Genomic DNA, 18,305 nt, shown 5'->3' with positions numbered 1-18,305 from the left:
AGAATCCTGGCATGAACAACCCCATGCTCGCCGAGTGGATCTACGCAACCTGCAAGGCCCGGGCCAGCCGTGCCACACTCGCGCGACTGCGCAACCTGCCTTCTTCCTACTTCAGCCACGTCGACCTGAGTGCGACCAAGCGGCGGCGAGTGAAATTCCCTCCGTTCGAGCGGGAACTGAGGGAATTTTTCTTTCAGAACGAAGCAAAACGGCGATGGCGGACGACGTGCTCCTGCTGAAGGCGCATGAGCTGGCGGAGCGCTTAGGCATCGATGCAACGCAGCTCCGACTCAGCAACGGCTGGCTTCCAAGCTTTAAGAAGCGCAATGGGATCCGCTCCCATACGCTACACGGCGAAGGTGGCGCTGTAGAAGCTGATGAAGTGCGAGATGCGAGGCTAGAGCTACAAGAGTTGGTGGCGCAGTTTACACCCGAGAATGTGTTCAACTTCGACGAAACGGCGTTTTTCTATCGCTTAGCGCCTAATCGAACGCTAGCTACGACTATTCGCAAGGGCAAGAAAAAGGAGAAGCAACGTTTGACTTTGGCCTTCTGCTGCAACGCGACTGGCTCCGACAAGCTCGACCCAATAGTCATCGGTACGGCCAAGAACCCGAGGTGCTTTAAAAAGGGAGCGGCGATTAAAGGTAAACCTATATTATACAAGTCCTCCAAGAACGCCTGGATGACATCCGTCATTTTTGACGAATGGCTGCACCTCTTCAACATGAGAATGGCGGCCGCCAATCGCAAGGTCCTACTTCTAGTCGACAATGTTTCATGCCAAAAGCTTCTACGAAACCTGACTCATGTGACTGTTCACTTCCTCCCTCCTAACATGACATCCGCCGTACAGCCGCTGGATGCAGGTAAATATTTTATCTATATTGTGGTGTAGCCTAAACGAACCAACTCTATTACGGTGTTTTTTTTATTCAGGTATTATCGGGTCGTTCAAGGCTCGGTAGCGAAAGTATTTTGGGCGGTGGTGTTTGGATGCACTTGAAGCTAACATTACACGCAAGCTCAACGTACTGGAAGCTGTCCAATTGTCCATTGATGCTTGGGCGGGTGTGACGCCAACGACAATTACAAATTGCTGGGTCAAGACTCGCATTTTGGGAGGAAAGATGCTAGGAAGGACCCGTGCTGACACGGATTACATTGAGGAGGTATCCAGCAACGAGATGGAGGAGTTAACGGCGATGCTATCGAGGTGGGAGGGCGCTGTTAGCGCTAGTGAGTATCTGGCAGTGGACGTAGACGTTCCTGTGCACGAGCCAGATGTGCTAGTGGACGAAGCGGCAGGAAGTGATGCAGTTTCGCAGGACGAGCAGGAGGAAGAGGAGGAACAGGAACCCGCAGTTCAACCTGCCATTGCTCTGAGACACTGCATGGAGCTGGCTGCATTTCTGCTGCAATGCGGAGAGCAGAGTGACAGAGAACGAAGAGCTTTACAGACCGTGACCGCTTTGGTTCGAGAGACTACGGTGAAGGCAAAGCGGCAGCGAACTATGCACGATTTCTTTACGTGCACCACATATTTTTTTAACTGAGTCCATTTTATATGAGTCATTGTAGTAGATGGTCACCAACAGGGCCTCATATAAACAGGTTTGACTGTACCACTAAAGTGTCTCAAAATAAGACAGTGCATGAGGTAGACCACACGATATTTAGAATCACCGACGCCACTCGTTCAATCTCATTCCAGAACTTGCCGACCAAGAACAACGACCAGATTTACTGCGCGCTGGATTGATCTAACCCAGCAATGGGGGAAATCTAAGAGCAAGACTCCACTCTCACGTGCGCCGCGAAAGACCCAGAGGGGGTATGAAGGAACCGGCTGCTTCGTCGGAGCTGAGGGACCGATGTTCCGACTAGTCACGCTTGACTAGGTAAGTGATTGCGATGTTTGTAATACTGCTGGCATTTTGCTAACATGCGTAAATGATGCAGAAGAGTAGTAACAATCTTCGACAGCTCCGTTGCACTGAAGCTGCTGCCACAACAGTACCGGAAACCGCGGATCGACAGAAAACGGTGAGCAATGACATCTTGTATTCTTCACGTTATGTTTGTGTCTAATCGTGTATGTACATGCTACTAATGCAGCCGCGAGTGCTTCGACCGACGTCACAGCAGCTTCCGTAGCGCCAAGCTGGTCTCAGCGCACCAGCTCTCCGGGCTGCGGTTTGATTAGCTGAGGATGCTGATAGCGAAGGAAAAGGTGCGGTTCATTGCTATAACTACTATCTACGCCACTCACTTAGCTAATTTCAAAAAAAAATGTTGCTATTGCAGTTGATAGAGCTTCGCTCGGTGCCAAGGCTGTCTGCCGCAGCCTGCGAAACGTAAGCCAAAGGACTTCTGGCTTTTGTTCGGCGACAACAGTGCGGGAAGATGTGGATAAAGGTGCCCCTCAAGGCTATTGTGTGCTATTCAAATTACTCTTGTGTCTAATCGTGTATATACGTGCTTCGACTATAGTTGCTAGAGCTTCGACTGGTGCTGGGCCACGTGCCGGGTTGACGCGGGCTTTCTCAACCCTTCGGTCTATCCGCGCATCCAGCTCCCTACGAGCAACGTTTCCAGCAAGCTACATACCAGGGCAAGGCACGTCATTCAGCGAGTCCCACTTCATGCAATGTTGCGGTCAAAGTTATCGCCCAATTAATTGCGCGTATATGTCAATAATAAACCATATAAATGAAGGATGATGATGTTTAAACGTTGTTGTTCCCAGTCGTCCTATGTCATGTGCTGAATAGCTAGTGTGCTTTGTAGCACGCTCAATCTTGTTTTGGTCGCAAAGTTATCTTAACGTGTCTGATACAAGCTATCAACATCGTTATCCCGTATGTATAGATCTGAAGTATACTAGCAAGCGTCATACCAGTGTTGTTGGACCATCATAACCGAATCGGTAGTGACTGTTCTGAGCAGAGCGAGAACAAACAAGTGGAATGGAGACGCCACCGTGTGACCAAAGTGTCCTTCGTGTGGAAGAAAACTAGGGTCTGGAAGGACAGTGAAACGACGTTCTATCACAGCGCAGCGAGGGCCGGGGCGGCTCAAAGAAGGCCATAGTTTTTTTGCGTTGACTTGTGTGCCAAGGCAACAGCGAGTCTATTTCCTGCTACAAGCCCTCACTTCGGCACAGGTGAATGATATTATGTTGTCGTCATCGCAGTAGAAGATGGTTTCATGCGTGGAGGACCACAGTCGGCGCCAGCAGAGATACGGAGGGGCGGGGAAGAGGAGATAACAGCGAGGGCGACGATGCCCACCAGTCTAAGCGACGACAGCGTGACGATTGAAGGCTGATAGATGCAAGACACAAGGTGCAGAGCTTATATCTTAGTTGAGGTATGGTATACACGCGCTCTTTTTTTATAACAAAGTTGCATTTTTCTGTCAAAAGGCGGTCATGTCTTTGATCTATACCATACAAGTTAGACACTTTTCCTGTATCTAAACCGCCCTCTTATCATGGCTCATACAGGATAAATATTTTTCACCATCTTAGGTGTAGGGCTTTCGTGCGACTTTCCATATACATGATATAAAATCATACTAAGTTCACTATTGTACCCCTTCCCCATTATACAGGATAACTGCCCTAGGGTTTAGTGAAATGGGCGCGCTGGAAATCGCGTTCAAGGGGTTAATTCGCGATTCGTACTTAGGTTGATTAGTAACTGGGTGTTTGCCGCAGTCTCATTTGTTAAAATGCCGGGCAGCAAGGCATTTATGAAAGTTCACCTGTTGTAGCCTAGCAGCATGCTACTACAGTAGTACCTACGTCCACTCGGTTTTAGGTTTACTTTTCCGAATAAACTGCCACAATTGTGCTTTTGTATGAACCATATTTCGGAGCCGTTGGCGCTACTGTATTTGCCGTTTGGCAGCGATTGAGGCGCGCCGACAAGAAGCGCATCAATCACTACCACTTACTTCATCGCCGCGAGAATTCGCCCGCAAATTCGGCGACTTTGCCAAACGAACCTCCCCGATCGAAGCAGACTCGTTCGTTCCAACACTGCGCCCGCCTTTTCGCCGTCATCTTCGGACCCACAACACGATCTGCCTCCACTTGAGCAAGTCGAGTACCACCCGATCTCCGAATTCAGCGCCGAACCGCACCGCATCACAGCCATGAAGTTCAGCACCTTCCTCGTTGCCGCTCTTGCCGTCGTTGGTGTCGTCGCCGCCGCCGCCCAACCTGCTGCTGCCGGCAATCTGCCGGCCATCAAATCCGCCGCCGAAGCGCTCCAGAAGCTTGAAGCGTCCGAGTTGCCCGATGGTGTCACGCTCATGGGCACTAGTGAGAAGATCGACCCGCCTGCGGGTGCCGCCGCCGCGATCGCCGCCAAGGAAGCTGACAACAAGCACGATGGTGACGCCGACAAGAAGGAGCAGTACGGCGGCTGGGGTCTGGGTCTTGGCGCTGGCTGGGGTCTCGGCGGCGGCTGGGGCAACTGGGGTGGCTGGGGTGGCTACGGACCCTACCGCTTCGGGTTCATGTGCGGCGGCGTCCCTGGCTGGGCCTACCCCATGGGCTACTGGAACATGTTCGGCGCGGGTCTCTACGGCGGCAGCTGCGGTCTCGGCATGCCTTTCGGCGGTCTCTACTACTGCTAAATTGGCCGACCGCGCAGCCACCTACCTACCTACCTACCTACCTACCTACCTACCTTCTTACCTCTCTGGCGTCTTGCACCAATTAATTAAGGTTCATCAGCTGTACCTTGGCGCATTCGCCTAGAATTCAAAACCAAAATATAATGCTTTCTCCTTTTTGAAGCGGGGTTTTCGTGAGTTTGTGCGTCTTGAGCCAGATTGTGCAATGTTATCGGCAGCGTGGCTTCGGCGATCGGCTGTAGTTCGTTTGGCTGGGGATTCTGTATCTGTTCGGTGTCTGGTATAGTATCTAGACTCCTAGAAATCCTGAAATGTTCCATCCAGATATCCAACTAATCCAACTAATCCAACAAAAATCTGTCGGTATCAGTTTCCTTTTCCACACCAATGTTCAGCATTTGTTAAAATGCCGGGCAGTAAGACATGTATTTAAGTTCACCTGTTGTGCTTGTGCTAGCCTAGCAGCATGCTACTACAGTAGTACCTACGTCCACTCGGTTTTAGGTTTACTTTTTCCGAATAAACTGCCACAATTGTGCTTTTGTATGAACCATATTTCGGAGCCGTTGGCGCTACTGTATTCGCCGTTTGGCAGCGATTGAGGCGCGCCGACAAGAAGCGCATCAATCACTACCACTTACTTCATCGCCGCGAGAATTCGCCCGCAAATTCGGCGACTTTGCCAAACGAACCTCCCCGATCGAAGCAGACTCGTTCGTTCCAACACTGCGCCCGCCTTTTCGCCGTCATCTTCGGACCCACAACACGATCTGCCTCCACTTGAGCAAGTCGAGTACCACCCGATCTCCGAATTCAGCGCCGAACCGCACCGCATCACAGCCATGAAGTTCAGCACCTTCCTCGTTGCCGCTCTTGCCGTCGTTGGTGTCGTCGCCGCCGCCGCCCAACCTGCTGCTGCCGGCAATCTGCCGGCCGTCAAATCCGCCGCCGAAGCGCTCCAGATGCTTGAAGCGTCCGAGTTGCCCGATGGTGTCACGCTCATGGGCACTAGTGAGAAGATCGACCCGCCTGCGGGTGCCGCCGCCGCGATCGCCGCCAAGGAAGCTGACAAAAAGCACGATGGTGACGCCGACAAGAAGGAGCAGTACGGCGGCTGGGGTCTGGGTCTTGGCGCTGGCTGGGGTCTCGGCGGCGGCTGGGGCAACTGGGGTGGCTGGGGTGGCTACGGACCCTACCGCTTCGGGTTCATGTGCGGCGGCGTCCCTGGCTGGGCCTACCCCATGGGCTACTGGAACATGTTCGGCGCGGGTCTCTACGGCGGCAGCTGCGGTCTCGGCATGCCTTTCGGTGGTCTCTACTACTGCTAAATTGGCCGACCGCGCAGCCACCTACCTACCTACCTACCTACCTTCTTACCTCTCTGGCGTCTTGCACCAATTAATTAAGGTTCATCAGCTGTACCTTGGCGCATTCGCCTAGAATTCAAAACCAAAATATAATGCTTTCTCCTTTTTGAAGCGGGGTTTTCGTGAGTTTGTGCGTCTTGAGCCAGATTGTGCAAATGTAGCGGAACGACGGCACCGCAACCTTGGCGCTGTTAACATGTCGATTCGGTTGTACATCGCTGCTGGAATTCTTTTGTGTCGGGCGTCTGCCGTTTGTCTAGAGCTGTTTTTCTGTGGTCCTAGATATACTGAAAGTATCCATCTAGCTATCTTGAAATGAATCAATCACGACACTGTCGGTACCAGCTTACTTTTCCGCATCGGGTTTCCGCATTCGAAATGTCGGACAGGGGCAATGGCTCGCTATCCCTGGCAGAATGCTACGTTCACGCGTTAGCATAGTATTTTTTATACCGTAGAGCTGTCCACTGAGGTTTGATTCGTATGGATTGCGAGGCCTATCAACACCTGACGAGCTATCGAACCGACGGTACCTTTTTAATCGGGTGATGCCAACGAATAGCATACTTTCGTATGACAACTGTACATCTACCTCGAAATCGTGCAATCTGGCATTTACTGTAACGTCAAAAGTGTGTGTTCTTTCCATTTAGCTTTGACCCCAGGCGCGGGCCAGCGATTATATCGGGAAATGGTCACTTCCGGGCTCCGGGAAACCCCTGTGTCGATAAAACACTTTGCGGACTGCGGGGGTAGCTGCAAACGCAAATATCAACTCGGTTGTATGCCTAGCCAGCTCGTAGAAACAACGCGAGCTCCCGAGTACGCTTGGATATGCTGGTACTTCGGTCTTGGCGGCTTGGAGGTGTCATCACGCTGATAAAGCCGAGCGTCGCTTTCAAAGGCAACGCTTCTCGGATAACCGGCAGCTTCTGAAGATGGAACTTCTTGAACAGCAATGCTAATGCTGCTTGATACTGGGTGAGCTCGAAGTCCGACACCACGACATCAAGGTACTCCACCGTGCGGTTTCGTTCAAGCATGTGTAGCAGTGCTACACAAAACTCCTGGAATGACAGTGCGCCGGTACCATTACCGTCAGTTCCGATATGAACGCGCACACGCCTCACCGAACTAGCTAATGAGGACGGAGGCGCACAGAATAACATGACGAGATCGCTAGTGTCTCCCAAAGAGGCTGGCGCCTGTGGGTGCAACGTTATCTGGTTCCGTAATCTGCTGCCACGAACTTCAAATCGAATCTTGGAAGCAGGCGTCGAGATGGCAATTTCTCTCAACTGCGGGCAGTTGGCAGCAATTCTCTCCAGCATGGATGTGCGAAAGTTCGACGCTTGGATGGATAAATACGCCAGCGAGGATCCAATCATTTCCAGAAATCGGCACAAAACGTCGTCATTCGGATCGGTCTTGAACACAAGCATCAGCGTCGAAATGCCGGTAGCAAGTGTGCCATCCATCAGGTAGATTCTCCTCTTGAACGAGATTAGATCGGCGAGTTTGGCACTTCCCAAACCCAGGTACCAGCACATCGACCCACCCATTCTCAGCTTTATCCGCCAGGAGCTTGACACCACGAATCTCTCTGGCAACTGTGGAGGCCGCGTTTTTCTCGAGGATTTCACTCGTGCTCATGGGTTGTAGTCGAATACGTGTCTTTGGCTTGATGGAATAGCTAATCCGTGCCTGCTGCAGGTGTGGCAAACCCAGCAGGTCTTCTTCCGGATAGTTTGACGCCATAACCTCTCGCATCGCGTCCACATCTTGTCCAGTAAGAGCCACATCTTGAAGTGTAAGTGTCTTGAGGCATGACAGGCGCTGTGCTCGCTTAGAAAAGAATCCGTAGCGAATCCACCGCCACCTCCACGTGGCGACTTCCCCGTTGTCCTCTCTCCTGCTTGAAAGCGATACGTGGTTCGTGGTTTGGTTCACAACTGCTCCAGAGCACGCACGCTCGAATAACCATGCTCGAAACGGGAGGCATAATATGTTGACTGAGCCCAGGCTGCGTGGATGGGGAGTTGTCGAGGCACTAGCGCGTGGGCCAGTCATTACTCGTCTTCCATCATCTCCCAAGGATCCACTGAACAAGCTCGTAACGAATTTACCCACCGTCTTCCGCGCCGGGCCTCGTTTTGCGGGGGTATATAAAGTGTCATCAACCTCGGACCAAAAGCTCAGTCCCGAGCAGTAAACACCGTCATGAGCGATAGCCTCCACCAACGCTGTTACGTCCGACTTAATTAGCACTGCTCCGAGGTCCACTCGAAGTGATTCCAGCACAAACGTGACCCTGGGGAGGCCGGTCCTGCCTCTCCTCGGAGGCCACGTCTGGTCTCGGAGGTGGCGAATCGCCCTCAGCACATTCTGCGCGTACTTGACCAGGCCCCCTCCCGGTCTGTCCAAATGGGTCGAGCACACTTGGGTTGTGATCGGAACTTCAATTTCATCTGGAACGGCTCCTAGCTCTCGTTTCCTCCTCCAAATTTCGACGATCTTCTTCAACGCCGCCTCGTATCCCCTGCTGGGTCGGCCATGTTGCTCGACCCCGCAGAAAAACACCAAGTCGCCACTGAGTGCGAGCTCGGGACCCGAGTTGTGCACGGCAATACCGAGTAGTCTGCTGCTATCGTCGTCTGTAGGACGGCGTCTCCCGTAGGGTAACTCCAGTAGAAAGCGGGTGGGGGATCCGTCGAACTCCTCTGAGACGGCGAATCCTCGAGCCAGCACACCTGTCTGCACCAGTAGTTTCCTCCACGTCTCATTGTCCACCAAGGACACGACCGAGAGCAGCTTGAGCGCCTCTCGCAGCTTGAACCTCTGACTTTGGATCTCTTGCTGCGCCTCCTCTTCCGGCTGACTGACGGAAATTTTCCGAGGGGCTTGGATTTTTAGGCCGCGGTGGGATTGGAAAGGGGGGTCCTCGCGCTTACCCTCGCACAAGCTCACAGCGCCCCTGATGTGGTCGCACCATGGCAGTGTGAGCTTGTGTATTTACTATAACCATACAGGTAAGGCGCAGATTGCTGGGCAGAAGCCGAGCAGGAGGGCACGGATCGAAGTGCCGTGCGGCGACGGCAGTGCCCTCCACAAGTGTATTACAGTGAGAATGGTTGGCTTAGATCTACTCTGTTCTATCCTACGATGTGCAGGCAGCCGCGCTTCGGGCCGCGACTCTGGCGAGTCAGCATGCATATGTGAGATCGGGAAATGACTGACTTCCGGCCGAGGTCTAACTGCCTTGAGCTTGCGAGTGATGGCTGACCGAGGGCTCGGATTGGTCGGTCACATTCCCCGCGCTTTAGTGCCCAGAAGATTGATAGAGACTACGGAGTGACAGGAGGGTCTCGGCGGGTCAAAATAAACCGCCTGCCGAGGCCTCCGAAGTTTCATAGTGGGTACACTTTATGCCCAGTAGGAGTTCGGATTTAGGACGAAGTTTCGTCCGGTTGTAGATCAGCTCGAAAGCTCGGTCCACACTTGATATTTGTATAGACCTTACGGATTAGCTATAGGAGAGGCCTGACAGCCTCTAATCATTAAACAGAGCAGAATTTCCCCCCCAAGCCACACAAGGGTCAAGTCCGTCTACGGTAAGTCGCTAAGCTTAGCGTAGGGTCTGATACACTCGGCTGCACGGGGTATGTCTGCCGGTGAGCATAAGGTGCATTGACCGAGTGTTCATCCTGGTAAGGCCAAGAGTGAGTAGGTGGCCGAGTGTCGGGAGGTATTAGAGACCTCTGTGTACAGTTGTACGTTTGACTGGGTGTGAGGCAAGGACCCCCCAGTGTATTTGACTTCTAGCCGAGGCTTCGCCCCGGCGCCCCTGTAAGAGGCTTCGATTGGCCTGATACCCTTCCTTTCTGAGGGACCACAGAGGTTTAGTGCGAAAGCACGTATTACACATTGCATCCTAGCCGTAGCTTGTGGCTAAGGGTTCTCTTATATTTTAACGAAGGGTAAACCTACCTGACCCGCAACACACAGGGGACCCATTCCAGCCCGTATAAGGGATCGGACCTGGTCTTCCGGTTTATTATCCCGACAATCTATCGCCGACTCTTCGGAGACGGCGTGTGTTGTTGTTAGGGCTCGTCCTATAGACTTCGGTTGATAGGGCGAGGACTCGTAAACTCGTGTTTTCCTACACGACACATACTTCACACTTCCACTCGACCAAGGCTGCTTCATCAGCTTAGATGACCAACCTTGGTCGTCACATACTCACAGTAGTACTGCCAGCTATTGTCAGTACGCTTCTGTCCAGTAGGGCAGCGCATACCCAGGCAGGTTGTCCTTCTTGATAGACGTAGGCAGCGGGCCTTGGCGAACAGTCCTCATCACTGTGGCTCCCACTTAACCTCCACTTTCCTCTGTTGAAGATCTCTTGCTGTCTGGGATTGAAAGCACTTTTAGCAGTTCTCGGCAGTGCTCGAACTTGGAACGCCCAAGTGCCTTGGTCATCACGTCAGCAATCATGTCATTCGTACCAACATGCTGGGTTGTAAGGCGCTTTGCCTCCACAAGGTGCCGCACCAAGTGATACTTGTTCTTGATATGCTTCGTCTTTGAGTGCTTTCCGGGCTTAGCAGCCAGGTAAATGCTGCCTCGATTGTCACCGTAGAGTACAGGCCCTTCAACCTCCCAGTTCAACTCCAGGCACAGGCCCAACATCCACAGCAAGTCCTTTGTGCCCTCGTTCATCGCCACGTACTCCGCTTCGGTAGTACTTTGGGCATTGATTTCTTGTTTTCGAGACGCGTACGAAACCACGTTGTCATCTAGCATAGTCACATATCCGCTGATACTCTTGCGGTCGTCAACATCGTTCGCGTAGTCAGCATCCGTAAAGCAGGTCACAGTAACCCTTGATCCGGCTCCAATTGTGTTGACTAGCCCGTAGTCGACGGTGTTGGCTAAGTACCGCAGCACTCGCTTCGCCATGAAGTAGTGCTCGTAAGTGTAGTTGCTCAGATACTTGTCCAGGTTCCACACCGCGTGGGCAATGTCCGGCCTTGACGCCGAAACCAGGTACTGGAGAGCTCTCACTAGATCACGGTACGGGAGGTATGATTTATCAACAGGAGCTCGTAACTGCTGCGGTGTTGTTGCTTCTGGTGTCGCGCAGCCGTTGCACGACACCATGTTGAATCGCTTCAGGATGTCTTTGACGTGCTGGCGTTGGCAGTACACTACTTCCTTACGTAGGGGGTCAATTAGGATCTCTACACTGAGTAGATACTTGACGGGGCCCAATTCTGTCAGCTCACGACGCTGCGGCACAGATCAGGTGGCCCAAGCAGTAGGACATCATCAACGTACACCGTCAACAGCATACAGATTTCACCACTTTCTCCCACTTTTCGTGCGTAAAGGCCGTAGTCAGAGTCAAGCCTAGAGAACCCGAGACGCTCCAGCGCTTTGTGCAGCGTCCGGTTCCATACATTAGGCGCTTGACGCAAGCCGTACAAACTCCGTGGGGGGCGACACACATATGCACTGGAAACCTGCGGGTTGCTCCATGAATATCACTTCGTCCAGGTGGCCATAGAGGTAGGCCGTCTTCACGTCGCATTGCAAGATGACCCAGCCACGCTGAAGTGCAAAGTAGATGGCGGCACGGATCGTCGCGAACCTAATTACAGGCGCGTACGTCTCCGTGTACTTCAAGCCAGTCAGCTGCTTGAAGCCGTGGATCACGAGGCATGCCTTATAGCGCTTGATCCGGCCACACTCGTCTCGTTTTACTGCATAAACCCAGCGACAAGTGATTGCTTTGCGTCCACGCATCTCGCGGCGACGCACCAGCCGCCAGGTGCCATGAGCCTTGAGCGATGCAAGTTCCTCAAGCATAGCTTCTCTCCACTTCTTCCACTGGCGCGATGCCCGTGCTTGCTTGTACGTGGTAGGCACCACAACTTCTTCATGCACATGTACACTATTCACCACGTCAGGTAGTCGAACCGACGGCTTTCGCTGCCGCTTTGGCAACGGCGGTCGTGGTCCACACTCAGCAGCCGTTGACGGGGTCGGCACCCAGTCCTCGTCATCACACGCTGCACGAAGTAATTCTTGTTGTTCATCTGACCGTTTCCGTTTGATGCCACCTGGACTCCGGGGACGCTGGTACCGGCTCTGCAGCAGGAGCATTTCCAGTAGCAGTAGCAGTAGGCTCCTCAACAATCTCAATCTGAGAGGCACGATCGTCCTTGACGTACGTGTCCATGCTTGACTTGATACACACCACTGGAACATCTCTCGACAACTGAAAATCCCCGTGAAAGAACGTGTTGAGCACCAACTGACCCACATAGTCAGACTCAATCGTAAACGCCTCATGGAAGCGGACATTCTCGCCACGCGCTGTGACTACCGCTCCACTCACAACATCCAGAATTTGTAGCCCTTCTTGGTACTGGTATACCCCAGTAAGATGCACGTCCGAGCACGAGTCGCCAACTTTTCTTTTCGCTGACGCGAGAAGTCATTGATATGTACGTGCGCCAGGCATCCCCACGTCGGCAGCGATCGTAGACTTGGTAGGCTTCCGTACAAAACCTCATGGCTGCTGCGGCCTTGCAGCGCACTCGTAGGGCAAACGTTGAGCGTATCAACAGCATGCAAGAGTGCTTCACCCCACAGCGAGTTCGGAAGGCGAGTAGCATCCAGCATCGACCTGACCCGCGACACGATAATTCCATTGTTCCTCTCGACGATCCCGTTCTCTTCAGGGCTATCAGCATGAGTGTAGTTTAGTTCCACACCTTGGTCAGCGCAAAATGCAGTAAAGTCATTGCTGATAAACTCTCCTCCTCCATCGGCGTGGAACAACATCACACTGAGCGGCTAGAACTTCTTCTCCAGCTTCAGGATGAGATGTTTGAGATGGTCACTCGCGTCCGCCTTGGACTTGAGCAAGTACGCCCACTTGTACCTCGAAAATTCATCCATGACCAGCAGGAACATGGTAGACTTGTCTGCGGACACTTCATTGATCGTGCAGTGTCAGCCGACAGTTTCTCCAGCGGCCTGGTCGCACGTCGAGGATTCCTGCTGTAGGTCATCCACTTCATTTTGGACTCAATACATGGAACACACTCATAAAGGCTCAGATCACGCGTGTTCACCTTAATGCCCATGTCCACCTTGCTAGCTACCATCTCCTTGATGGTGTCCATGGCAACATGGTTCAGACGGTTATGGAGCAGCTCCATCACGTTCGAGTCAGTGCTCTGCTTTTGTGCGCTCAGTACGAGCTTGTTGCGGCGCTCCACGCGCATGCGATACAACCCGTCCCGCATCACAAACTTCAGCTGCATTGTCGGCTTCACCAGCCACGTCACCAGCTCATCAGCCGACACAGTCAGCTTGTTGCCACACTCGAACTGCATGTAGGTCTGCGAGATTAGGTTGACCTTGGTGCTCGGCGAGTAGCGCACATTCTCGAGCAAGCGGGTTTCAGTCTTACCCGAGTGCTCGTTCACAACTGGCATGATCACAGCATCTTCAATCTCAACACGGTCAAAACCACCAGTGGCGCCTTCCAACAGCTCCGCCTGCTTCAGGTTCTTGACGTTGTTAAGTAGCGCCAGGTCGCCAGTGACATTGACCTGAGCCCCCGAGTCCAAAATCCACTCAATTTCATTTGCAGGCACCGCGTCGTGCCGTCCACTTCTCACTACCAACACACGCCGTATGGGAAGCAGACCAGTAGCTACATGCAAACTTTCGTCATCATCATCTGGCGGGGACGTCGGAGAATATTCAACAGACTTCTCTTCACGCTGTGTGTCACGAGCCCGGACAAGGCGCTCCTCAAAGTCGCGGCCGACATGCGCTGTCAGCTCATGGCGGGTGTAGATCTTTGAGTAGCTATTCACATCAGCTCGCTGGTGTTCAACACTCAGGGTCACGGGGTGGGTCTCCACAAAATCCACACGGGGGCGGTCCTGCTGCCGATCGCGCTGTGCATCCGCAGGGCAGTCATCATTCTGCTCCTCTTCGATTCGGCGCAGTACAGCACCAGCCATGGTGCGAATCTCTCTTGGATCAGTAGACTTCCGCTCAGGAGACTCCTTCCACCAATGCCCACGCTGATGGCATGCATTACATTCGCTGTTACGTTTCTTCTCAGCAATTTCATCTCGGCGCTTACGCGCAGCCTCATCATCTTGCCGCTTCTTCTTGCCACTGCCGCGTCCACCTCCGCCGTTATAGCGACGCTTGTTGCCGCTCTGCTGCTGTTGCGCACGACCTGACGAGCTGTTGCGCGTGACCAGGTTCACCTGCCGTTGCACTCCTTGCCCTGCGTCGCGGTTCCCGCGGCTGAGCTGGTGCGCTCAGCTACAAGCAAAAGATTGACATCGTCCTGCACGCGCTGGTCCTTGTCATACCCGCCACGCAGGCGGGACACACGCTGCGTGTGGTCGTTGGCGATGGACAGGTAGACCGCCACCGCGGTGGACAGCACAGTGCTGGCCATCTCTCCCTCGGCCAGCGTGATCTCCGTGCGCTCGAGCTCGCGGCGCATCCGCTGCAAGTCGCCGACGTACTCCGTCACTCCCTCGCCTTGGCGAAGGCGGCGCGCATACAGATCCTGTTTTAGGTACACTGCATTGGTTCCCCGTGTGCCGTCGTACGTGCGCAGCAGTGCGGCCCAAACCTGCGCGGGGTTGGCCGTCTCGATGTCGGACTTGAACCGGTCCAAGAGATCCCCGTGTAGCGAGAGCACGATCTCGGTGTGAGCCTTGCGCTCGCGCGTCTAGTAGCACTTCTTCCAGTTCTCATCGCGGCGAGCGCGCTCCTCGTCGAAGCTCTCACGCCCTTGCACTAGTTGCAGCAGCTCCTGCCAGTGGAAGATCGTCTGCATCTCCGTCTTCCACCGGCTCCAGTTCTCGACCCTGCCGTCGAACTTGGTCGACGCCAGCTGAATCTAACCTGCCTGCCAGCCCCCCATTGCGACCAGTTGCTGCGACTTGAAGGGGAGCCAGCCAGCTCCGCTCTCGTATGCGCTGGGAGGAGGCGTGCTCGGGTCGGCCAGAGTGTTCGTGTGCGTGCCATACGGCGTGACCGCGTCCTTGGGCACTGAGACGACGAGCTCAGAGCCCAAGTTTCTTTGTGGCCTGGGAAGGGGAGCGGGCGGAGACTGCCCCGCCTACTGTTCGAGAAGAGGGCCAGCTTGGCCAGCGGCAGGCTGGGCAGCCAAGGCCCTCACTACCGCAGCTGCAATCGTCTGGATGAGTGTCTCGTCTGCTAGAGCTGCGCGCCGCTCGCCTTGCGAGGCCGCCTCGTCTGGTTAGTATTCGTCTCTTGAGGCCCGTGCCCGCATTGGGGTCGTAACCTGTGAGCTTGTATTTACTGTTCCTTGTAGTAACCATACAGGTAAGGCGCAGATTGCTGGGCAGAAGCCGAGCAGGAGGGCACGGATGCTCAAAAGCCGAAGTGCCGTGCGGCGACGGCAGTGCCCTCCACAAGTGCATTACAGTGAGAATGGTTGGCTTAGATCTACTCTGTTCTATCCTACGATGTGCAGGCAGCCGCGCTTCGGGCCGCGACTCTGGCGAGTCAGCATGCATACTTCACAGGCAGCAGGAAGTTTCACATGTCGTCGACCTGGCCGCCGTCTATGAAGAAGGCGGTCGGTCTCCCCTCTATGGCGCGCAGCTCGTCTGCGAGCTCCTCCCTCACCCCCTCCATCTTGGATGTGTTGCTACTTCGAAACACAAATCCCCAATGTTATGCAAGTAATATCACTGGAACTCATATTAACCCCTCCAAACCGGATGCTGCGTAATGCAGCTTAGATTTGAAGGCTTAAACTGCATATATGCAGTGTGGAGAAGCAGGATCCAAGAAATTGGGACAAAGGGTGGTCGGCAGAATGATGGATCCAGACTCCGCGATGGATCCACCAGACTGGCGGATCGGGCCCCGTAGCAGAAGACACTACGAGTGCGACCAGACGTCACGAATGTGTGCCCAAGCAACGCCATGCCTCGAGACCCAAGATCCAAGAGATGCAGCTGTCAAGTGGATCGGCGATCCGATCCAATCCAGATCTGATTCTGATTCGGACTCAGATGGAACTGAGCGGTGGATCTAAGGTTATGGCTCGACGGAGGCAATCAAGCGAGACGCAGGAAAGGTAATCAAGCCCCAGAGTCAGTAGGTACAGATGTGATGCTAGAATCCATAGGAAGATAGGACTTTGGGATGGGATTGGACTTAAGCATAAATCAGTGTTGAAATTGCCTTGTACATCGCAAGTGCCTCCGCCTTCGCCTGGAAACGGGAAGTACATTGGCCCCACGGCTTAGCAAGGTTCTGGTAGTGGATCTAGCGTTGGTTAAGACTGGATAATACATTGGTCAGTTCTGCAACCTTCCTAGTGACTTACTTGCAAGTGCAGATCCCCGATCCACCCGGAGTTACTACTTGGCCTCAACTCTCAACATCTACGGATCCCGCTATAGGAAGCGGCAAGTACGGCAAAGGAAGACCTACGAAGGCAAAGGAAAGGAACAACAACAACCCAAAGGCAACCCCACGGCCGGATCCACATCCAGGCCGCCCGATCCAAGTCGACTACCACTGGATTGGGAATAACTACTGCGAGCAGAGTGAAGATTTCCGCGCTGCTCCACCCACATCCCCGCGTCTCGCCCAGACTGTTCTGTCTTCAAGGCTCGGAGCTTCAGCAGACACCAGAGGAGCAGATCCAGCCCTACCGACGGGTACACAAGGTGACCAGTTCAGCACACAGATCACGGATCATCGGGGGACCCCCTTCGTAAGTCGGTGTTCGGGCGCAGTTGGTAAGTTGGATTGGCAATCTCGCAGATTTTGCTGATCCCGCTACGCCACAGCAGTTTAAGCCAATTTTGAGTTGAAATTTGTATGACTGTCCTTTCCCCCGACACACCACTATACAAACGTCAAGATAAAATTACGTTTAGTTTCTGTTCGCGCCTTTTTATTTTTCCATATGTCAAAGACCAGCGTTTGTCGGAATATAATGTTTGGCAAGGGCGCGGGACCTTTTGAACAAAATCTACAAGGTATCGGACTGGGTGGCTCAGAGCGACTTCCATTTGCCGCTTTTCCAAAATCCGCCTCATTCGAGAATTTGAGCGGCCAGGGCTCAAGTTGGCAGAAGAATCAACAGAAATCACGGATGATCGTGCGAGACGAGTACGGGGCTAACGGTACGCTCATAGCGAACGAATGCTATACCTTATTGCTGACCTGTTTTATTTGGTACGTGTTGTCCTTCATGATAGCACGCTCCTGTGTGTGGTGCTTCTCTAGCGTTTGGTAAGTTTGGTCATTGGTAAGAGATGTCTGCGAGGTTCATGCGTGCTGACAAGACTTTGGATTACTCTTGGTCCAGTTGGTTTTGCTGCTTACAGGCAAGCGTCTGCTGCTGCAGCTGTACAAGCTGTTGGGCTCGGTCGCACTGCTCAACCCGCTGCATTCGTACCTGGCGTTCGAAGGCCTGGGGGAGAGGCCCACTCAGGATTCCGGCGCTCAAGGCTTCCGACATCTTTTCGCGTTGATGTAAGCGGCGAAGACGACGGCAGGAGTTTATGCGATATGGCATGCTCCAAACAATGGTATGTTGTATATCATGCTGTCCTGTATACTGCATTGTATGCATTTTATTATACGTATGTTGTATCGTAGTCTACATGAGCTAACCGGAGTAATATTGATGCTGTTGAAGGAGACTACGGCGACCAAGCAGTCATGATCAGCCCGAAACGAGCCCACCTGAGTGAAGACGACGACTCGAATGAGGTAGTAGCGAAACGAACGAGCCGAGACGAACTCCGGCCAAGCCGGTGATGCCGCTTTGGTGCTCATTGTATGACTGATGGGCGAACGAGCCGACACCTGGGCAGGGCGAGAGGTAGTAACGTGAACGTTTGCAAACTAATATAAGCGATTTGGATAAATGCAATTGCAGTCGATGCGATTCCCAGTATAGCGAGGCTTTGGATACCCACACACATAGTTGTAGATGCAACTTTGCCTTCACGGTATGGTTCAATTAGCGAAACGCCTTGTAATCGCTGCTTTCCTGTAGGTTGAATTGGCAAAGTCATGGTTTTGGCATCGATCAACCTAAGCAGCAGCTAATTGAAGTATTCAACTGTAGAACTTCTCGCACCCATGGAGAAACCCTGTGGTAACTACATCCGCTCATTATATACCTCAAGCATGAATGCAGGTGTAGCGCTTTAGTGTGTGTTGTTAGTTGGGAAGGGTCCAGGC

The 18,305-nt window shown here is 53.2% G+C and overlaps 4 protein-coding genes across 4 annotated transcripts; 3 read left to right on the top strand and 1 right to left on the bottom strand.

Annotated features, from left to right (window-relative positions):
- Nucleotides 1-286: 286 nt before the first annotated feature.
- PHYSODRAFT_386812 (hypothetical protein) lies at nt 287-1,103 on the top strand (the record flags this gene model as incomplete). The annotated part of the gene is made up of 2 exons (XM_009532693.1): nt 287-889; nt 969-1,103. Coding segments are annotated over 2 exons (738 nt in total), but the record flags the coding sequence as incomplete, so codon positions are not given.
- A 4,386-nt stretch (nt 1,104-5,489) lies between these two features.
- PHYSODRAFT_511621 (hypothetical protein) lies at nt 5,490-5,975 on the top strand (the record flags this gene model as incomplete). Its single annotated transcript, XM_009532692.1, has 2 exons — nt 5,490-5,639; nt 5,724-5,975. The coding sequence occupies 2 exons, from the start codon at nt 5,490-5,492 to the stop codon at nt 5,973-5,975; spliced, it is 402 nt and encodes a 133-aa protein (XP_009530987.1).
- Nucleotides 5,976-6,802: 827 nt separating this feature from the next.
- On the bottom strand, nt 6,803-9,006 carry PHYSODRAFT_303073 (hypothetical protein; the record flags this gene model as incomplete). Its single annotated transcript, XM_009532691.1, has 3 exons — nt 6,803-7,538; nt 7,573-8,892; nt 8,966-9,006. The coding sequence occupies 3 exons, from the start codon at nt 9,004-9,006 to the stop codon at nt 6,803-6,805; spliced, it is 2,097 nt and encodes a 698-aa protein (XP_009530986.1).
- An 8,199-nt stretch (nt 9,007-17,205) lies between these two features.
- PHYSODRAFT_335313 (hypothetical protein) lies at nt 17,206-17,592 on the top strand (the record flags this gene model as incomplete). The annotated part of the gene is made up of 2 exons (XM_009532690.1): nt 17,206-17,236; nt 17,441-17,592. The coding sequence occupies 2 exons, from the start codon at nt 17,206-17,208 to the stop codon at nt 17,590-17,592; spliced, it is 183 nt and encodes a 60-aa protein (XP_009530985.1).
- Between the last annotated feature and the right edge of the window lie 713 nt (nt 17,593-18,305).

The sequence above is a fragment of the Phytophthora sojae genome (genome assembly GCF_000149755.1).
Source record: "Phytophthora sojae unplaced genomic scaffold PHYSOscaffold_6, whole genome shotgun sequence".
Lineage (NCBI taxonomy): Eukaryota > Oomycota > Peronosporomycetes > Peronosporales > Peronosporaceae > Phytophthora > Phytophthora sojae.
This window is presented reverse-complemented; position numbering and strand designations above follow the sequence as displayed.